Source organism: Erythranthe guttata, chromosome 5 (genome assembly GCF_056151865.1).
Source record: "Erythranthe guttata isolate IM_541 chromosome 5, IM_541, whole genome shotgun sequence".
Classification (NCBI taxonomy): domain Eukaryota; kingdom Viridiplantae; phylum Streptophyta; class Magnoliopsida; order Lamiales; family Phrymaceae; genus Erythranthe; species Erythranthe guttata.
In genome coordinates, this window is record NC_142537.1 from 15,213,747 (window position 1) to 15,235,053 (window position 21,307).

General features: G+C 37.6%; 1 protein-coding gene across 1 annotated transcript; it reads right to left on the minus strand.

Moving 5' to 3' along the window:
* Nucleotides 1-18,571: 18,571 nt before the first annotated feature.
* LOC148770731 (uncharacterized) lies at nucleotides 18,572-20,268 on the minus strand. Its single transcript, XM_088818265.1, has one exon. The coding sequence runs from the start codon at nucleotides 20,059-20,061 to the stop codon at nucleotides 18,733-18,735; it is 1,329 nt and encodes a 442-aa protein (XP_088674391.1). The 5' UTR covers nucleotides 20,062-20,268; the 3' UTR covers nucleotides 18,572-18,732.
* Between the last annotated feature and the right edge of the window lie 1,039 nt (nucleotides 20,269-21,307).

Below are 21,307 nucleotides of genomic sequence, written 5' to 3' on the forward strand. Positions count from 1 at the left end.
TTTAGTTTTGTTGTTGTTGTTGTTGTTGTTGTTGTTGTTGTTGTTGTTGTTGTTGTTGTTGTTGTTGTTGTTGTTGTTGTTGTTGTTGTTGTTGTTGTTGTTTTTGTTTTTGTTGTTGTTGTTGTTGTTGTTGTTGTTGTTGTTGTTGTTGTTGTTGTTGTTGTTGTTATTATTATTAAACGAAAAACAAAAAACATGAACAAGTTCAAATTAAAACACGAAATCAAATAAAAAACACAAAACATCAAGTCCAAATCAAAAACACAAAACATCAACAAGTCCAAATCAAAACAAAAAATATCAACATGTCCAAATTACCCGAAAACATCAACACCAAAGAAGTTCGAATAATAATAAAAAAAAAAAAAAAAACACCTACGTATCTCTCGTCCGACGCATGCACTGAGAATGTCGCATATGTGAGTATCCTGCATCATGTTCGTCAGAAGCATCAGGACGATCCAACTGTAGATACTCAGCGAATGGGGCGCATATGTCCTGGATCGTCCTGAAAAATCATCGGGAATCTGTCGATATCCTGGAATAGTCGGCGGAGGCAAGTTATCGTAGAAGTAGGGATGCAACACTCGGGTGATGTCGTACACAAACGGAACTGCAGATGGCTCCGTTCTCTCAACCGGCTCGGTACTAGGATTTATACGGACGTGGGTGTGGTTGAGATACCACGGCAAATACTCCGGTGACGACTCCCAAGCCGGACGCGCCCAATGACCATAATAATCTTGACTAAGTATGTGCATGTGGGGGATATTCCATATCTGATCGCCAGGCTCGTAGCTAATTTTGTACGATGCTAATTTTCTCTCCCTCTTAACACCTTTTAGCGGACGAATAGGGTCCGCCGGTTTAATCTGTCGAAACCCGAACTGACGCAAAACTCTATCGGACATGTAAGGCTCGACCGTATCCATCCATCGAATAGTCCCGTGATGAATGGTCTTTTCAACTTCACGTGACACATTCACTTCGAATGGCGTCCAATTCACCTGTGCGTATGTATTAATAATAGAAATGTATTAATAAACATAGTAAATATAGAAATCTTAATTTATTTAAACTTGATACTTACATCTGACGCACGCATAGAATCAAGACGTCGACGATAATCAACAAGTATATCCTCGTCCTTAGGGATATGATGTATCACCTGCCACCTCTTACACCAGGGCTCTCCATTCACATGTGCGTTAATCATCGGAGGCCGGAAACACGGAAAATACTCATATATCCAACACTACAAAAATAATGATACGGCATATTAAACATAACAGTTTGGTGATATTAATAAAAAAAAATTGGGGGGTTACTACAAATAAAAAAATACCTCTAATAGTATCAGACAACCACCCATCTGCGCCGCCTCAGCTCGCGTAGCCATGCCCAATTTTCGATACAAATAGGCCAATGTAGCCGAACCCTAGGAATAGTCGGAAATCATATCGATCTGCTCTAAAAGTGGGAAAAAATCTGCTTTCACCTTCCATCCACTCTTATCGACAAACAACAGCTTTCCGAGCAAGTACGCAATATATGCTCGTACCCGAAACTCGACAGCAAATGAAGAATTGTCGCCATACATCCTATCCAAATCATCTAACCGGGATGCGCCACCATACCACTTCTCCATATCTCGGGGCTCGACACCGAACGCTCTCGCACGTGCATAAATCGCATCTGCCTTATCCATCCAAACGTTAGGGCGTTGTCCACTAACTCGAAAATGCATGATATAATGCACATCGTGGAGAGTAATTGTCATCTCTCCAAACGGCATATGAAAGCTGTTGGTATCTGGCTGCCACCTCTCGATAAAAGCCTCTATCAATGGGTTATTGTGCTGAGGGAGCGAACAATAACGCAAGTGATACAACACCGTACTCTCCAGTAGTGAAACACTATAATAGTCGTCGGGGCCCGGCCAAGTAGACTTCGCATGAGACCGCAACTTCAGCATATGTCGGCCCTGTTGAAGATATATTTATATTTAAGAATAGGAAAATCAAGTATAAACATTTTAAAAAAAATTTATTAAAATTAATAAGTATTACCTTTCCCTCCCAGATGTCGTAGGCAATATGGGCTCCAAAACTCGGAATCAAATGAGGGTATTTTGGTCCACCGGGTGTCTCACCAATCAACTTCCACGGTTGAGTAGGAAGAGTTTTTTTCGGACCGGGCCGGGACCTCGGGTTTGGGGCAGGAGTAGAACCACCGGAAGTACCAGCCATTGTATAAGCCGGAAGCGGAGGCGGAGTCAAACCGTCCTCATCATCATCATCGGATGGCAAATCAGGCACCGGAAACTGATACTTCTGCTGAAAACGTAGACCTGGATCGTACTCGTCCTCGTGCGGATCCATATATGTATCCATCTCATGCTCGGGCTCTGCCCCTGTCTCCTCCTCCTCCTCGATTGTCATACGTGGTTGTACAAAAGCACCAGTCCGTTCCCCACGACGTTTAGAACTGGTAACATTACGGTTGTGCGTTCTGCCCTCCCATTCCGCAGTACTCTCCTCCACCGGATCTGCCAGAGGACGAATCAGGGGCCCCTTCCCTTTTCCCATTCCCAATTTTTTCATCCAATTAGACATCCTAGAAACATAAAACATATTTTAAATTAATTAAATTAATATAATTGATTTAAAAAAAAAATTACTCGAACGCCCGGTTTGGGCGTGAACCGGGCGAGCAAACGCCTGGACCGGGCGTTCGCTCGCCCGGTTCATGCCCAAACCGGGCGTTAGTTACTGCAATCGACGCCCAAGATGGGCGCCCATGGGGCGTTCGAACACCCCATGGGCGCCCATCTTGGGCGTTCATCTCAAAATTACCGAAAAAAAATGCCCCTACAATTCGATTTGTAGAGGCTTTTAACATGAAATTGGTTGCGTAAACGACATGGGCAATGCATATTTTACATAAAATAGTCGAAATTACCTCAAAAAATAGAAGCCCAATCGTTCTTGAAGCTTGAATTCGAAATTTCAAATTTTGTTTTTTTGCTATTTGCGGTTTTGAGGGTTTTATAGTTTTAGAGAGAGAGTGAATTTTTTTTATGAACCGCAAATAGCAAAAACGTAACCGCGAATAGCATTTCACATAAACAACTACCATTCATTTCAATAAATATAGGGGTTTTTGTACATAAGTCCCTATCAACCATCTTTATTATTCTAAGTTTAGGGACTATATCTCTTTCCCCCAATAAGTCCATCTTTTAAGTATTTATTATAAATAAAAGAAAAATTAATGTATATGACACAATTACGCCCAACCATTTACACCAAATTTTTATTTTAAACCCCAATTTAATCAATTTTGACCACAAAAAGCCAATTTTGACTTTTTCTTTTTCAAAAAATATTTTTTTGCCGCCGGTCTCCGCAGTTGACTTCTCAATTTTTTTTCTTGTCTGTTTTTTCCGTCGCTGGTTTCCGGCGTTGATCGCCTGTCTCCGGCGCTGACTTTTTCGATTTTTTTCTCATAAATTTTTTATCCGTATTTTTATGTCCGCCACTAAACGTTGATCGTAATTGTATTGTCATTAACAGTAATTCTACTGTCACGGACAGTACATTAACGTAATTATACAGTTGTTGACAGTACATTTATATAATTGTACAGTCGTTGAGAGAACAATTAGAGTCAACCAAAATATTATTATTTTTTTGGGGTTTTTTTTTATATATATAATTTTTGTTTGATTTGTTGGCAAGTCAACGTAATTATATTACTGTCGTTGACAGTAAAATAACTGTAAACACAATAATATTACTGTTAACCATATCAATATTATTATTTTTTTGGGTTTTTTGTTTTGTTTGAGTTGTTGACGGAGTAACGTAATAATATTACTGTCCACTATTTTAATATTACTGTAAACACAATAATATTATTGTGGTTGACGGTAATATTACTGTTGTTACCCGCAAACTCAAAAGGGGAATATACCTTAATGCGATGGATGGATCAAGAGCTTGGATAGACTTCACCTACGAGCGTTTGCCGAATTTTTGCTTTCTTTGCGGGATACTAGGGCATGGTGAGAACAAATGCCCCGTGCGATATAAAGACAATTTTGTAGACCCTAGTGACCACATGCCGTATGGTAATTGGATGAAGGCACAATCGAATAGGGACACAAAGGGTATACAGGTTTCATTGCAGCCTTGGGGAACTTTCTGCATGAAAGTGGACTCTTTCGACCCATTCCGCGGCGAAGAATATTTTCAATTACTCGCCACTACCAGTGGAAACGGCGGGGCAGGAACATATTCCACGATTCCATGCAACAACAACTAGATTTGAGGAGTATGACTTGCTCTGGTCAACAACCCAATTCAATTCCATACAAGAGGAGAAGAGGTCCAAAGTGTGCAACGCAAGCTTTCCAGTTCCGTTAAGGGCCGCAAGAACAAGGCCTCCGATTCTAATCTCCCAGATCGAAACAAGGGCAGCAAGAAACCTCATTTGTACCTACGTGACGAGGATATGAGTTCAACGGCGGAGACTGCGGAGCAGTCCCGCCGATCGTAATGAGCTGCATTTTTTGGAATTGTCAAGGTTTTGGGGTACCCTTGACAATTCACACCATCGGATATATTCTCCGACGTTACCACTCATTGTTGGTGTTTCTTTCAGAGACGAAAGCAACTTCAACTCTAGTGGACTCTTTGAAGAAAAAATGGAACTTAAATGGTTTAACGGTAGACAAAATGGAATGTCGGGTGGCTTAGCTCTATTATGGCAAAGAGAGGTTCAAGTCCAACTCATTAGTTTTTCCGCAAATCACATCGATGTAGAAATTGACGGTTCCCAATCTATCAAAAAATGGAGATTTACCGGCCTGTACGGGTTTCCAGAGCGAGATCAGCGAAACAAAACATGGGCGTTGCTACGCAATCTGAAGTTACAACGCAACTTACCTTCGATTGTGGGGTCCAGGGCAACTTGCAGCTTTCCGCACCGCACTGGCCGAGTGTAATATTTCAGATCTTGGCTTCCATGGCTCTGTGTTTACCTGGTCCAATAACCGGAATACTCCTAACACGGTTCATAGTCGTCTAGACAGAGTTTGTGCAAATGATGGATGCATGTCTCACTTTTCGAGAGCTCATGTGCATCATCTTCAACTGCCGGGGTAGGATCATATTCCGTTAATGTTAGTTCATAAGACGCAGGAGGAAAATGACGTGGTCATAGGTCGACGCCCATTCCGCTTCGAAGCTATGTGGGTCCGAAAAGATGAATGTGCAGAGTTGGTTAAAGATGAGTGGTCGAAAGATAGGGGTTCTGACCCTGCAGATGAGCTTCTTAACAAAACAGAGGGCTGCAGATTGGCGTTTATGCGATGGAAACAAGATGTTCTCAACCACCCTCGTAAATGAATAGCGAAAGTTCACAAGGAACTACATCGATTGAAGTCCGGCGTCCAAACTGAGGAAAATAGAGATGCAATCCGACAATTGCACAAAGACTTAGAACATTTGTACGATGATGAGGACATTTACTGGAAACAAAGAAGTAATGTCCAATGGATCAAGGAAGGAGATATGAACACGAAATTCTTCCTCACCAAAGCTTCTCACATGAAGAGGGTGAACACAGTTAATAAGATTCGCGATAAAAGGGGGGTTTGGCAGGAGAACAAGAAGAACATTGAACAAGTTATCTCTGGCTACTTCGAGGAAATCTTCCATTCTACTTACCCAGAGCAAAGTGTGATGGATGAGGTTAGACACGGCCATGGGCCGGTTCGGGCCGGTTCCAAGCCGGTTCACGCCGGTTCGCGGTTCACATTTCCCGGAACCGGAACCGGCCCGTACTACATGCGGTTTGCGCGGGCCGGGCCGACCCGCCGGTTCACTCCGGTTCCGGGCCTATTGATAAGTGTTCGTTTTGCACGATTTTTGCTTATCGAATCTTCGAGTTTTGGTCTTCATTCGTCCGAGTTTCGGCGTTATTTGTATATATTATTGCGTTTCTTGCTTTATTTCTATTTTTAGGTTTTGTTAGATATTGTTGCCGATTCGAAACGATTTTGAAAGCGAAGCCGAGAATCAAGTCAAACAAGAGCAAATTTTGTAATCAAGTGGATGGTGGAAGCCTTCGGTATTTTACACATAACTTCTTCATACGACCTCCGATTGAGCTGATTCAAGTGGATTTACAAAGCCAACTTCAAGGTCTACAACTTTTGTGAAATGCAAAATTGTCAAATTCGGGTTAAAAAAGGGTCAACACAGAGTTTCAAGTTCAGACAGTCACCATATCGCGATATTACCACCCCGTATCGCGATATGGGGAGAAACGAAACAGAGACCTTGCATTTTTGCCATATCGCGCGATATGCCATCCTGTATCGCGATATGGGGAGAAACGAAACAGAGAGCTTGCTTTTTGGCCATATCGCGCGATACGGTAACCTATATCGCGATATGGCCTCGGGATGTGTAAAAAATATCTAAAAAGGCAAAGCTTCCTCAAGAAGCTTTGCCTTACTATAAATAGAAGCAAGCCTCATTCATCTACGGCTCCTTCGACTTTCTTCGGTCTTCGACAGTTCTTCGCGGGAATCTTCAACGAGGGTTTCGACTTGGGTTTTTCTTACGATATTTCTTTACGTTTTGTTTTTCATTTCTTGTGTACATTCTTTTGACTCTATGTTTGTTATGAACTAAGAACATTTTCTTCTAGGGTAATGAAACCTTGTATATATTGATTTCGATCTTCATTTCTGTTATCTATTTGTCGTGTTTTGATTTCGTTTATGTTTTCCTGTATTAAATGCTTATGATTGTTTGATCAGCTCTCGGATTGATATTAAATAGGAATGAACTCGAGAGAGGATTTCTTGTTCGAAGTTAGGAAAACATAGCTCGGGGTGTGGAAACGGAGACGTGATGCACTTCGGGTAGCCCTTAAGGACTTGACCTAAATGCTCTCTTAATAGCAGGTTCTGAACGGAGACGTCGGACCTGTGGGTAGACTCTAACTACACTGGAGACGGGGGTTAGAGTACTTTAGCGTCTGGGTTAACGAATAGGAATGTGGCGTTAGATAACGGATTTGTAGATCGTTGTTGATTATACATAGGTGGATTTGGCCCTAGAAGTCCCATTTAAATCAAAGTCCCCCCACGTTGAGTTGTCGCTACTTAAATTACGTACATTCTATATTTGCATTTTTTTAAACTAAGGTTTACGACCATTCCAACCATTTACGACCGGCTAGATAATATAACGATAATATAATTACACTACTCAACATGTGAATCTACAAGGTCCCTGTGGATCGATATCCGGAACCACTGTTCTGCAAAATGCGATACTGTATACTTGCGGTAATTTATACGTGAGGAAAACGCGTATCACCTATCCGGGCCGGTTCCGGGTCGGCCCGGAAAATTATATTTATATATATATATATATATATATATATTTTTTTGAAAAATACTTTATGGATAAATAAATTAAAATAATTAATTTTAAATAGGAAAAAACAAAAGGATATAAATGGGGTGTGAGTGTATTTATAGGAAAAAATGGGGGGTGCGGGGGGGGGGGGGGGGGGGGGAGGGGGAAATTCGAAAAACGAGCAAATGGGGCCGGTTCATCTTTTTTTTATATATAAATTTGGGTGAACCGCCGGGCCGGGCCGGCGGTTCACGGTTCACCTATATCTAGAACCGGGAACGTGCCGGGGACGACGAGCCGGTTCACCGATCAACGGTTCGGGCCGGTTCGTCAACGGGCCGGTTCTGGGCCGAAAATCGGCCCATGGCCGTGTCTAGATGAAGTGATTGATCATATTGTTCCTAGAGTTTCGAGTGAGGCCTCTCAGATCTCTTCCATTCACTGCGGATGAGGTAACCCGTGCTATATCCCAAATATCCCCGATCAAGTCCCCTGGCCCTGACGGCCTTCCCGTTCTTTTTTATACTAAGTACTGGCATATCTTAGGCTCCTCCGTTATCAATTGCGTTCTTGATTTTCTGAATAATCATAAGCCGCCTACTCCTATGAATTTCCCTTTTATTGTCCTTACGCCTAAAGTCAAGAAACTAGAGAAAATGACTGAATACCGCCATATTAGCCTCTGCAAAGTTATCTACAAATTGGGGTCTAATCGCCAACCGTCTTAAACCTATCCTTAACGACATTATTAACGACATTATTACTCAAACTCAATCAGCTTTTGTCTCGAAACGCCTCATTACTGATAATGTTCTTGTTGCATACGAGATTAATCACTTTATTAGATCTAATTCTAAGAGGCTTACCAATTATATGGCCCTTAAATTGGACATTAGTAAAGCTTATGGTCGAATTGAATGGGGTTTCGTTAAGAAAGTTCTTGGTAGACTGGGCTTTCCCGACAATTTTATTCATTTAATTATGCTTTGCCTGTCTTATGCTACTTAGACTTTCCTTTTCAATGGATACCAATTTGGGTTTATATGTTGCACGGAGGCACTCATTGCTATGATCAAAGCTGCGGTCGAGCGAGGTGAGATGAGAGGTGTTCGGATAGCCCCTACTGCCCTAGTGGTTTCGACCATATGCTTTGCTGACAACACACTCATCTTCAACCAGGCGACTAGCGAGGATGCTCAGACGCTTCGCCGGATTCTAGCCTCATATGCCTCATCCTAGGGACAGGTTATTAACCTTGAGAAGTCTACAATGGCGTTTTGCCCGACCACTCCTTTGGAAAGAAAGGACGAAATACATTTCATTCTTGGCTTTCACATTGTTGAAAACCACGATAAATACTTGGGGATGCCGTTTTCCATGGGCAAGTAGAGACGGGAGATCTTTGGTTTCTTACGGGACAAAATTTGATCTAGAATTAAGGGTTGGGGCGAGCAGAACCTATCAGGAGCAGACAAAGAAGTTCTTATCAAAGCCGTACTCCCTCATACGTTATGAGTTGCTTCCTTATTCCTCAAATCTCATCCATGATATGGAATCCACGATTCAACGATTTTGGTGGGGTAGTGGAGCACGGAATTTGATGGCATGGGTTTTGTGGAGGAAGCTTGCAAATCTAAGGAAATAAGAGGGATGGGCTTTTGCGATTTACACAAGTTCGATATGGCCTTAATAGCAAAGCAGGCATGTAGGGTATTGACTGATCCGGATCTTCTTTTGGTGCAACTTCTCAAGGCATGATACTTTCCTAATGGCGGTATTTGGTCGGCAGTGGAAGACACCAAGCACTCTGTGACTTGGTGTTGTCTCATGCAATAATATTACTGTTTGGGACAGTAATATTAGAAATATAGTTTTTCGGGAAAGTAATATTCGTAATATTACTGTTCGGGATAGTAATATTAGTGTTCGGGACAATAGTGTTACTGTTTGATACAGTAATATTAGTAATATTACTGTTCGGGACAATAAGTTTAGTAATATTACTGTTCGGGACAATAATTTTAGTAATATTACTGTTTGGAACTGTAATATTAGTAATAGTACTGTTGGGACAAAAATATTATTAATATTACTGTTTTGGCATTCAATATTACTATCTCATACAATAATTTTGTTCTTAACATAGTAATTAAGAGAGAAAAAAAATTTTCAGAAAAAAAAAGTCAACGCCGGAGAACCACGTGGTCAACACCAGAATCGGGCCGAAAAAAAAATTATTTTCTCAAAAAGAATATTTTTAAAAACAATTATGAAAATGGGAGTTAATGTGATATATTTGTTCAAATTCGGGGCCAATGTGCAATATTGATGAAATTAGAGTATAATGGATGGAATTGATGAAAATTATATTATGTAGGGTATTTTAGACAATAGACATATGAATTGGCTTATTTGCAAAACTGGAATTTGTCTGGACCTGTGTGCATTTAAATCCCTTGTCATGGACCTATTTGCACCATTTATTAAAAGCGGTTTGCTATTATCAATGCACTTTTTTTTCCGGTTACAGTGCAAAATAATTCATTTGTAGAGAAACCTTTTAACTTTTTCCAAATTCTCTCAACCTCCAAATAAACCAAACATTTTAAATCGTGATTTTTTTTCTCGCTACAATCAGTTAGAACACAATAATTATCAACATGGCCAACATTGATCCCGATAATGAGATAAAAAATTACGTTTATGTCTGATATCGTCGATTCGTATGCGTTTCGTGTAATGTATCTCGAAATTTTGCATTGAGTTTCGTGATTTCCTTCACGAAATTAACATCATATTCTGCTTTATCAATAATTTCGTACAAAACACTACGAAATGTTGAATCATATTTCGTGTTTTTCGGCACGAAATAAAGGAAAAACTCATTTATTCTGTGTTTCCTGCATTTGTACACGAAATGTAGAGAATTATTTTGTGTACTTGTACACGAAATCCCTAGTGTTTCATTTTTTTTTTGTGCAAGTATCTAACTAATTTATCTTTCTTGAAGCAGCAATATGGAGACAACTTGTATTTTGATCCCTCAGTTTTGAAGCAAAACAAATATAAAGATTTATCTAACTTATTCCAAGTTGATATTGTGTTCGATAATAGGGAAGAATTAATCAAGTGTGCCAAAGCAACTGCAGTTAGTCATTCTCACCATTTGATTTGTCAGTCTAGAAGCGAAAATGCACAGTATTTGACGTGTGAAAAATACAGGCATGGCCGACAAATGAATATTGATATGGAAGAGGCTAGAAACACTGGAACAAAAAAATGTGGTTGTCCATTTCAAATTGATTGGTAAAAAATCAAGGTTTGATGAATTATGGCGGTTGACTGTCAGCGATGGCAAGCATACTCATCCTCCGGCTTTGTTTCTTCACGGACATGGTACGACTAGTCGTATAACTCCACAACAGAAATCAAGAATTAAAGAATTGAGAAATTCTCATGTGAAGCCAATGTTAATCATGGATAGATTGATGAAGGATGATCAGACGATACAAACCTCTATGAAGCATGTTTACAATGAGTTGGCCAAGATTAAATCAGAAGAAATGGGTCGGAGGGGATGATTGTTATTCAGTTTATGATGCATAACTTTCAAGAAGGCGAGTATCGATATTGGCGTGTCGATAGTGAAAAGAGCAACACAATAACGGATGTTATGTTTGCATGTCCCGAATCGACTAAGTTACTACGGCTATTCCCGTATGTTATATTGATGGACTGCACATACAAAACTATTTAGTAAGTAAGCCTTTACGATTGTTTGAATTATATTGTAGTTTTATAATGTATTGTTTAAATATGTAAAAAAAAAAAACATTGATGTAGGTATTGAATGCCTCTTTTGAAAATAATTGGAATTACTCCAGTTGAGAATAATTTCACTGTTGTTGTTGCATTTATGTCGCATGAAGATGCATACACCTACGAGTGGACTTTGAATTGTTTGAGAGAGTTGTTAGATGGTGTCGAACCTGATGCTATCCTGACAGACGGGGAGTTGGGTCTCTTGAAAGCACTGCCAAATGTCTTTCCAGTTTCGTATCGTATGTTGTGTATATTCCATATAAACAGAAATGTTGAGACAAATGCGACAAAATTTATGAGAGGCAACAAAGACCAATGTCTAATATTCCGACGTGGGGTGTGGGCTAAGATGGTGAAATCAGAAACCGAGGAAGATTATCATTAGAATTACAATGAAATTGTTGGATGTTACGCAGGATACCCTAGACTGATACAATATTTAAATGATACGTGGTTGATATACAAAGATAAGTTTGTCCGAGCCTATACCCGCAATGTGTATCATTTTGGCAACACGAGCACCAACATGTATTACATGTTTTAGTTATTTAAATGATAAAATATATTATATAAAATTAATATTTATATTATAAATTGATTGTCGTTGTAATCAGACAGGGTGGAGAGTGCTCATTCTTCTGCAAATGGTTGGTTAAATGCTTTGACCGGAGGTGTTCATAACATGCAAAGCAAACTTCGGGACCAAGTTTATATCCAAATTAGTCAATTGAAGTGAGATTTTTTATTATCATCCAAGATAAGAAGCATACTGCAGCGTGGCCGTGTTTTCAGGATTTGATTTGCTCCGTAACGCATCTGGCGTTTGAGAAATTGGATCAAGAGACTGAGTCCCCTGCGATGCAAGATCCGAGTATTTACACACACTATCTTTGGAATACTCATGGCTCCCTGCGCGTGCAAAATTGTGCAGAAAATGGAAGATAATGACACGTTCGTCATTTCAGACTTGCATCCATTATATTCTGGAGTACCATGGCAGTTGAACCTTCGGAGCTACCTAAGTATCAAGTAAACCGCGAGGCTATTGTGGATAGACAGATTGATAACCTGAATTGCCATTTGAAGAAGATGAATTATATGAGCAAGATAAATGTCGTGGCCTCATTGCATAGCATCACTTATCCATCTATGTCACATCTATCCGAGCTATCATTTGTTAAGACAAAGGACTACCAAAGAATAACTCAACAAAGAGAGACCCTTTCGGATGGCAGTATCATATTAGTGAGGAGATAATTAAGTCGTCTTGTAGTTCCAAGGGTCGCCAATCGTCCCATGCTGCAAAGATTCTCAAAGAAAACATTGATAGAAGCATTGATGGAACGCCTCAATCGAAGATGAAATGTCGTGGTTCTGGTATTCCCACACAAGAATCTGCTGCCCCTCCAATACCTACACATGGAGGAATCGAATTCTATTCTTTCGTGCCGAGATTTATGGTCCGTCTTATTTAAGATGATGTCAACGTGATGGCGGATGGCAACTGTGGGTATCGGTACGTTGCTCAAGCCGTGTACGGGGATCAAGAAAGATGGTCGCAAGTGAGGGGGGGGGGGGGGGTTGGTTATTGAGTTATACGAACATGCTAATGTGTACAAGACAATGTTTGGCAGTACTAGATACGTTGAGGTGATACGCAAGTGTGATTAACCCTCAAGTCCTTGTCCACAAGCTTATTGGATGGACATGAATGAAATGGCATTGGGCATTACTACCAATTACAATGCATTAGTGGTACTTTTGACCCAAGTGGAGAGTATGACTTACCTTTCCATGTTTGGCAGTGGTCACTTATCATGTATGATTGTTGTAACATTGCACAACAATCATTTCATGCTTGTTAATTTGGTCGCAAATTGTCCTCTACCACCTATCCATCCGGCATGGGTACATCATAGAGCTAAAAACCTGAGGCACTTATTCAAAATGTTCAAACCTCAACTACTCTTGTACGAACAATTAAACTCTGGTTGGTAGTTTACAAAATGTTCTTTTATTGTAATTTGTATTTGTATTTGAATTTTAGTTCAATTTGTATTAGTACTTGAGTTTAAGAATATTTATGTGAATTTTTTGTATTTATTTGACTGTTAACAGAAAAGTTGGTTAAATAAAAAAAAAACAATCAGGGGTTTCGTACAGTATTGTACGAATCTTGAGCTTCTATGTCGTGTAAAATACTACGAAATTGAAGATACTATATCGTGTTCTTCATCACGAAACTAAAGAACTCATGAAATCTCTCAATTATGTCCTACGTGTTCTATACTCATAAACACATATATTTCGTGTATTTGTACACGAAGTCGTTGACTGCATTTTGTGTTATAACTCACGAAACGACGGGCGAATTTTGGTTTTTTTGGGTAAAGTTTCAAATAAAATAAATCGCACTGCAAGCGAGTAAAAAACGTATTTTAGTTAAAAGTATGAGGCCCTAATCCAATATGTAATGGGAGGGTATTTTCGTCACTTCACACCGGTGCACAAGAAAATTTCTCTTATAAAATAACTCTAATAATAATGTAAAGGGCTAAAATGCTAGAGGTCGCTAATTGGAAACATAATTAGATATGGGATACAACCCTAATATTTGTTTATGAACTAAATCATTTTTACAAAAATAAATATGACCCACATCCTTTAATTTTTTTTATAATCCCAAATTTGCCCTCAACCTAAATCCATAAATTCTACACGTTTCTCCCAGATCTATTTTTTCTTCTTCTCTCTCTCTCTCTCGCGTTCTGCCTCCCTCGTTCTTTTTATTTTTTCTTCTTTCTCTCGTGTTCTGCCTTTCTTATTCACTCCCTCTCTCGTTCTCTCTCTCTCTCTCTCTCTCTCTCTCTCTCTCTCTCTCTCTCTCTCTCTCTCTCTCGTACTCCCTCTCTCGTTTCTCTTTCTCTCGCTCTCCCTCTCCATCACTTCTCACCATTGTTGAGGGGGTGATGGCTATGGCGCAACTATGGCGGTGGAGGCAGAGTTAATAAAGGGATGGTTATGGAGGCAGGAAGCGACGACAACTATGGTGGTGGAGGTCAGATCTACGGCGGATGGTGGCGGCTAAGTTTTAATTTGGTCGAGGGCTAGGGTTTAATTTGGTCGACGGCTATGGCGGCTAGGGTTTAATTTGATCGATGGCTAAGGTTTAATTTGGTCAGATCTACGGTGGATGGTGGCTAGGTTTTAATTTGGTCGACGGCTAGGGTTTAATTTGGTCGACGGCTATGGCGGCTAGGGTTTAATTTGGTCGATGGCTAATGTTTAATTTGGTCAGATCTATTGTGGATGGTGGATAGGTTTTAATTTGGTCGACGGCTATGGTAGCTAGGGTTTAATTTGGTCAAAAGCTAGGGTTTAATTTGGTCGGCGACTAGGGTTAATGGACGACTAGGTTTTTGCAGGTAGGGTTTGGCGGCGACTGAAATTTGTTGGCTGCTATGATTTAACGGTGGTTGGAAGATGTTGAAAGTTAGGGTTTGGCGGCGGCTCGGAGTTGGTGAATGATAGAGTTCGGAATAGTATACCACAGTATACCATAGTATACCATAGCGTACCATAGCATACCATAGCATATATACCATAGTATTTTTTAAAATCTGCTGAGTTATTTGATAAAAACGAAACTACGAACGTCTGCACATGACTACGACCGGAAAACAAATTAAAAAAAAAATTATAATTTTCAATATTATGTAGAAAAAAAAAAGGAAAAAAAATAAATTCTTATAGTAATGAAAAAAAAAACAAAAAGAGAAACGTATTCCACGTAAAAAAATAAATTAACAAAAATGCTAGATGCAAATTAAAAATGTTAAATAATACCATAGTACATAGGGGTGAAAGTCGGATACATCGGATCGGAATTAGCCTTATCCGAAAATTTTCAAAAATATTCAGAAGTACAAAATCAATTCCAATTCCAATTCCAAAATTTTCGGAATCTAAAAATTCATTCCAATTCCAAAAGGCCCGGAAATTTCGAAATTTCGGAAAAAAATCGGAAATCACATAACCTTTAAAATTTCAAAACTTAGCCGAATTTTCTAAAATATTCATAATTTTTCTAAAATAAAAGCATCCACGTCGATAAAAGTAAAACTAATAACTACTAAATTTCATTTCAAAAAAATAAATAAAAATAAACACAACATAACATCCAATAAAACTTCTAACAACAATTCATTATGTCAAAATCCTGAAACAAAACTTATAGGTGTATTTTTCGGAAAATAAGTATTATATAATAGGGAAAATGAGGGATAACCCCCTCATTACGTAAAATAATAGAGTCTGGGCCCAATTTATAATTCGTCCTCTGTAAACAAACCCATATAATATTTTCTGAATTGTGTTACCCTCTAGTCTTATGTTATTATCCATTATGCCCTTCATTTCCATATTTTTCTCCTTTATTTTCTCCTATTTCTCTCTCTCTCTCCCCCTTTTTTTTTCCGTGCACGTTCAACGCATCTTCTCTCTCTCTCTCTCTCTCTCTCTCTCTCTCTCTCTCTCTCTCCCCCTCTTTCTCTGTCTTACTTCCACATTTCCTTTCTTTTCCTTCTTCACCTTCTTCGCTTGCGTTATGATTTTTTTGAATTCATTTGTTGGCAGTCAATGATGGCAGTTAATAGATGCAGGTGTGCCTCAAGCTGTTCAGCCACGAGCGGTTGAGGGTCATGGTGATGAAATTTTTGGATTACGGCACAGTTGAATTCGACTCGCCGCTCTCTGATGCGCTACAAATGGGGGGTCGGGGTGATGGTTGTCGATATTTTTTTCAGTTTGATTATATTTGTTTTGTTGAGGTATTTGTTGCAACTTTTTTAAGTATGAGTATGTTTTCAATTCCCTTTTTGGGTCTGATTCATTTTTCAAATGTAAAATAAGTTTTCTACGGGTATATCTATTATTTATATTCATATGGTGATTATTTTCATATGTTAATCTGACCATCGCTTTTTTATTGACTATTTTTTTAGTTTGATAATATGTAGTCTCTTATAAATTATTGTACAAAGTGCATTGTAACATTATGCTTAAGTGCAGTGCAAAGTATATTAACAGTTCACTAAAATCTTTGTAGTTTACTACAAAATATAACAATAATCACTATGATATATGAAGGTTATTAATATTCTACAAAGTATAATCTTTAAAATATTAATATACTTCAAATTAGTTTAATAGTTCACTATAATCTTGAAAGTTTACTACAAATTATTATTACAGTTCACTATAATCTTTGAAGGTTACTACAAATATTCATCCATAGTTGCCTGTAAAATTGAAGTTGACTAAAAACTTCGTAGTTCACTATAATTTTCGTAATTCACTTCAACCTTTGCTTAAAGTTTTGTAAGGGACTTCAGTGGTCTTCAGAGTCGCTGAAATTGAAAACAAAAAAAATGGGAATACGTCGTATATCACATTAAACAGAGAAATCTAATTATATATTGTAGGAAAAACGGATTTCATAGCAGACTACCTTTATTTGATTTTTTTTATTTCACCATGTTTTCGTGTATGCTTCTCCTCGGTTCACACAATTGTGAATATTTTTTCCAACAAATGTAGAAAACTAGGGTTCCACCAAAGGTCGTAGATAAATCCAGTTGAAAATGTATAACGAACGGTATGCTCTGCAAGGAAAAAACTGTGTTATATAGTAATATACTACAAAGTATAATCTTTAAAATATTAATATACTACAAATTAGTTTAATAGTTCACTATAATAATCTTGAAAGTTTACTACAAGTTACTATTATAGATCACTATAATCTTGAAGGTTACTGCAAATATTCATCCATAGTTGCCTGTAAGATTGAAGTTGACTAAAAACTTCGTAATTCACTATAATCTTCGTAGTTCACTTCAACCCTTGCTCAAAGTTTTGTCAGGGACTTCAATGGTCTTCAGAGCCGCTGAAATTGAAAACAAAAAAAATGGGAATATGTCGTATTATGACATAAAACAGAGAAACCTAATTATATGTTGTAGGAAAAACGGATTTCATAGCAGCTTACCTTTATTCGATTTTTGTGATTTCACCATGTTTTTGTGTCTGCTTCTTCTCGACTTACACGATTGTGAATTTTTTTTCCAATAAATGTAGAAAACTAGGGTTCCACCGAAGGTCGTAGATCATGGGCAGATTTTAGCGAATTATTGGGATGATATTCTGCATATTGCCGTGATTTAGGGGGCAGAGATTTTTTTTCCTATGAATATTTGATATGAATTCAGTATTTCAGGTAGATGGCGGGGGGGGGGGGGGGGGGGGGGGGGGGGGCTGATTTCTAATACAAAATGTGAGGGTAGTATTGGTATGACACTAATTGAGGGGGTTTGACTTATTAAAAATAATGAGGGGTGGTTAGTTTTAATAATTTTCTTAATGAGGGGGTTATGTCTCATTAACCCTATATAATATATACTATTATAGGTGTATTTTTCGAGAAAAAAAAAATCGGAATTTTTCGAAATTAATTTCACAATTAAATCGGATCGGAAATCGGAAATTCCAAATTTATTTTATATAATTCCCATTCCAATCCAAAAAAAAATCGGAAAATTTCGGAAATCAGAATTTCGGAAGTCGGAATGACAAAATTTGTTCCAAAAACGGAACTTTTCGGATCTGAACCGGCGGAAATTGGAAAATCTGTTCCAACTTGCACCCCTAATAGTACACCATAGTACATCATAGAATGTCTACAATCTGATGTAATTTCGAATTTGTGAGTAGAGGAGCATTTTTGGAATGAATTTTTATAAAGAATGTGAAACAATTTTTAGTTAAACTTGTCATTTAGTTCTAATAAAGTTTATCGCATGGACTTATATCTTCACACCCCTAAGAGCATGTACAATGGGCTCATTAAAAGCTCTTTTAGTGTCAGACTTTAAGGCTAGGTAAAATTTGGAGAGGAAATTGGGCTGCGGTGGAATAGTTAGAGGCTCTTGATTGCTCTCCAAATTTGGAGAGTAACTAAAGTCATCGCCACAGTTATGGAGCAAGCTAGCAAAGGTATGTGGGCCCATTTATATTTTACCAATATTTTTTTATATCTTTTATTTATTCTTTTATTTCTATTTTGTTTAACTTTAATTTATGTATATATTTAAATGATAAATGAAATATTATAAATTTTAAATACTAATTAAATTTAAATTTAATTTTTTTGCTTATCAAAGCGAACAAACGAAAAACAATATTTTAATAAATAAAATTCAATTTTATATTATTTGTTAATTTCATATTCTTAATTATTTTTTTATAATAATTAAGTATTTCAACAAATATTTATGAATAATAATAAAATGAAATAACTTTAAATTGAACATTAATAATACCTATTACAATATAAACTACGATACAAAATTACAAAAATAAAAAAATTACAACTCAGATATAAAAATAAGACAACATAGAAAAATAATATTATTTAACCCTCCTCGTCTCCAAAGATATTCCACAAATGATTCGTAAGATCGGATCGCAAGACTTCATTAGTTCCCCTATTGCGAATTCGACCAAGACTCGCTGAGATGTAAGACGCAAGAATTGATGGATCTCGACCATATTCGGGAGGAAAAATATTTTCTTCAGGTAAAGATTCCCATAAGTCGTATTCAGTTTCGCTTTCATCTTCTATAATCATATTATGAAGGATAATGCAAGTTTTCATTATCTTACAGAGATCTTCTTTTGACCAATATCGTACGGGTCCTTGTGTTATGCCCCACCTGATTTGTAAAACACCAAATGCACGTTCTACATCTTTTCGGACAGCCTCTTGTTTTGTAGCAAATAATTTTTCTTTTGCAGTGGTCGGATAAGGAATGGTTTGAATGAGAGTTGCATATTTTGGGTAAATACCATCGGTTAAATAATATCCCATTGTATAGGAATGCCCATTCACTGTATAATTGATTAGAGGCATTCTGCCATATATGAATTTGTCAAATAATGGCGAATGATCTAAGACATTAATATCATTATTTGCAACCGCCATGCCAAAAAATGAATGCCAAATCCAAAGGTCATGAGATGCAACTGCTTCTAAAATTAGAGTTGGTTTGTGATGGTGACCTCTGTGTGTGCCGTGCCAACCAGTTGGACAACTTTTCCACTCCCAATGCATACAATCTAAAGAACCAAGCATACCTGAAAATCCTAGTGATTCACCTTCTTGAAGTAAACGTGCAATATCGTGTTCATTTGGCGAGCGCATGTACTGTTCCTCATACAATTCAATTATCAATGAACAAAAAGTCTTTAAGCTCATTATTGCCGTTGTCACTCCAATCTTTAGATATTCATCACAATTATCTGCAGACAAACCATAAGCAAGTATACGAAGTGCAGCAGTTATTTTTTGAATAGATGATAGGCCAAGGCGGCCACGAGCATCTTTTTTTTGGATGAAGTATGAGTTATGATTTTGAACATCATTCAAGATACGAAAAAATAACTCTTTGCGCATCCTAAAACGTCTGCGAAAATAATCATCGGGATAAGTACAATTATCAGAAAAATAATCATCCCACAATTGTTGGTGACTTCTTTCACGGTCACGATTGATATATCGTCGTTGCGATGATTGTTCTGTGTGTGCTTGATATATTCGAGGAATGAAATTAAGCATCTCTTGAGTCTCTTTCTCGATACATATGGAAACAAGCTCTTCATTCTCTGAAGATGTGGATGAAGAACTTGATGATTGAAAATATGTTAACTCATCTTGTGGAAACCATCCAGATGATGAATCCATAATTTGTGGTATAAAAAATGTTATTCGTATATTTTGTGAGTGGGTATATTTGTGTCTAAGGAAGAAACTATTTATACATAAATATGTTATTCAAAATATTTGTGGAGTGATAAGATCACGGGAGAATTATTTCTTGGAAACAGTGTAGGTTATGGGTGATAGTATATTGTGCAGAGGATAAGAAAGTGTCGTGAATAGTTTTTTCAGAAGATAAGATATACCATCAATCAATCATTTCCTTTTTCTTTTAGCAAAATGTTAAGCTGCTGTATTTTAGGAAAAATTGCCATGAATAATCTATTCGTATATTTACTTTTTCTTTTATATGATATTGATTTTTTGGGATAAGGGCCATGAATAGTCTCTTCAGATGACAAGATATGTCATCAAATAATTAATTTTTTTTTTCTTTTACAAAAATGTTATGATACTTTTTTTCGTGAAACGTGCCATGAATAATCTAATCGGATGACAAAATTTGCAAAAAAATGTTATGATATTATTTTTTGAGAAAAGTGCAGGACTAATATCTTCAGATGACAAGATGTGTCATCAAGCAATTAAATATTTTTTTGTTATCAAATTGTTAAGAAGCTATTATAATACTTTATTACGGGAAGTGTGCCATGAAAAATCTATCGGAGGAAATGACATGCCAAGAAGCAATTAAATATATTATGATATTATTTTTGGGAAGTGCAAATATTGTTTTGCTTCATTAAATTTGCTCCACTATAAATAGTAGTCATATATTGATGTATAACTCACCAATTCACCTTCATTTTACAGTGATATTATGGATCCATACAATAATTTCAATCCTAATATGAATCCACAATATAATTCTCTGCCACCACTACAAAATGATTCTCAAACATTTACTCATCAGTCCATAAATTCGCAATTTCAACCATTTTCTCAGTTTGCATACAATCCTTTTGTTTTTGCAGGTTCATCTCAGATTCCAACGCAACAACAAATGCATACTCCAAATACATCAGGTAAGAAGAGTTCCGGAGGACGCGCGCAAAGAGACAGACAACCAAACTGGAATGTGAAATAAGATGAAGCTTTATGCAAAGCATGGTTACATATTTCAGAAGATCCAACAGTTGGTACGAATCAACAAAGAGGCAAGTTGTGGGACCGAATTGGCACGGAATTTGTAAAAATTCTAAAAGACGATCCTGGTAGACCCTCAGGTGGACTAATGAATCGGTGGTCAACCATTCAATTGAGCGTCACT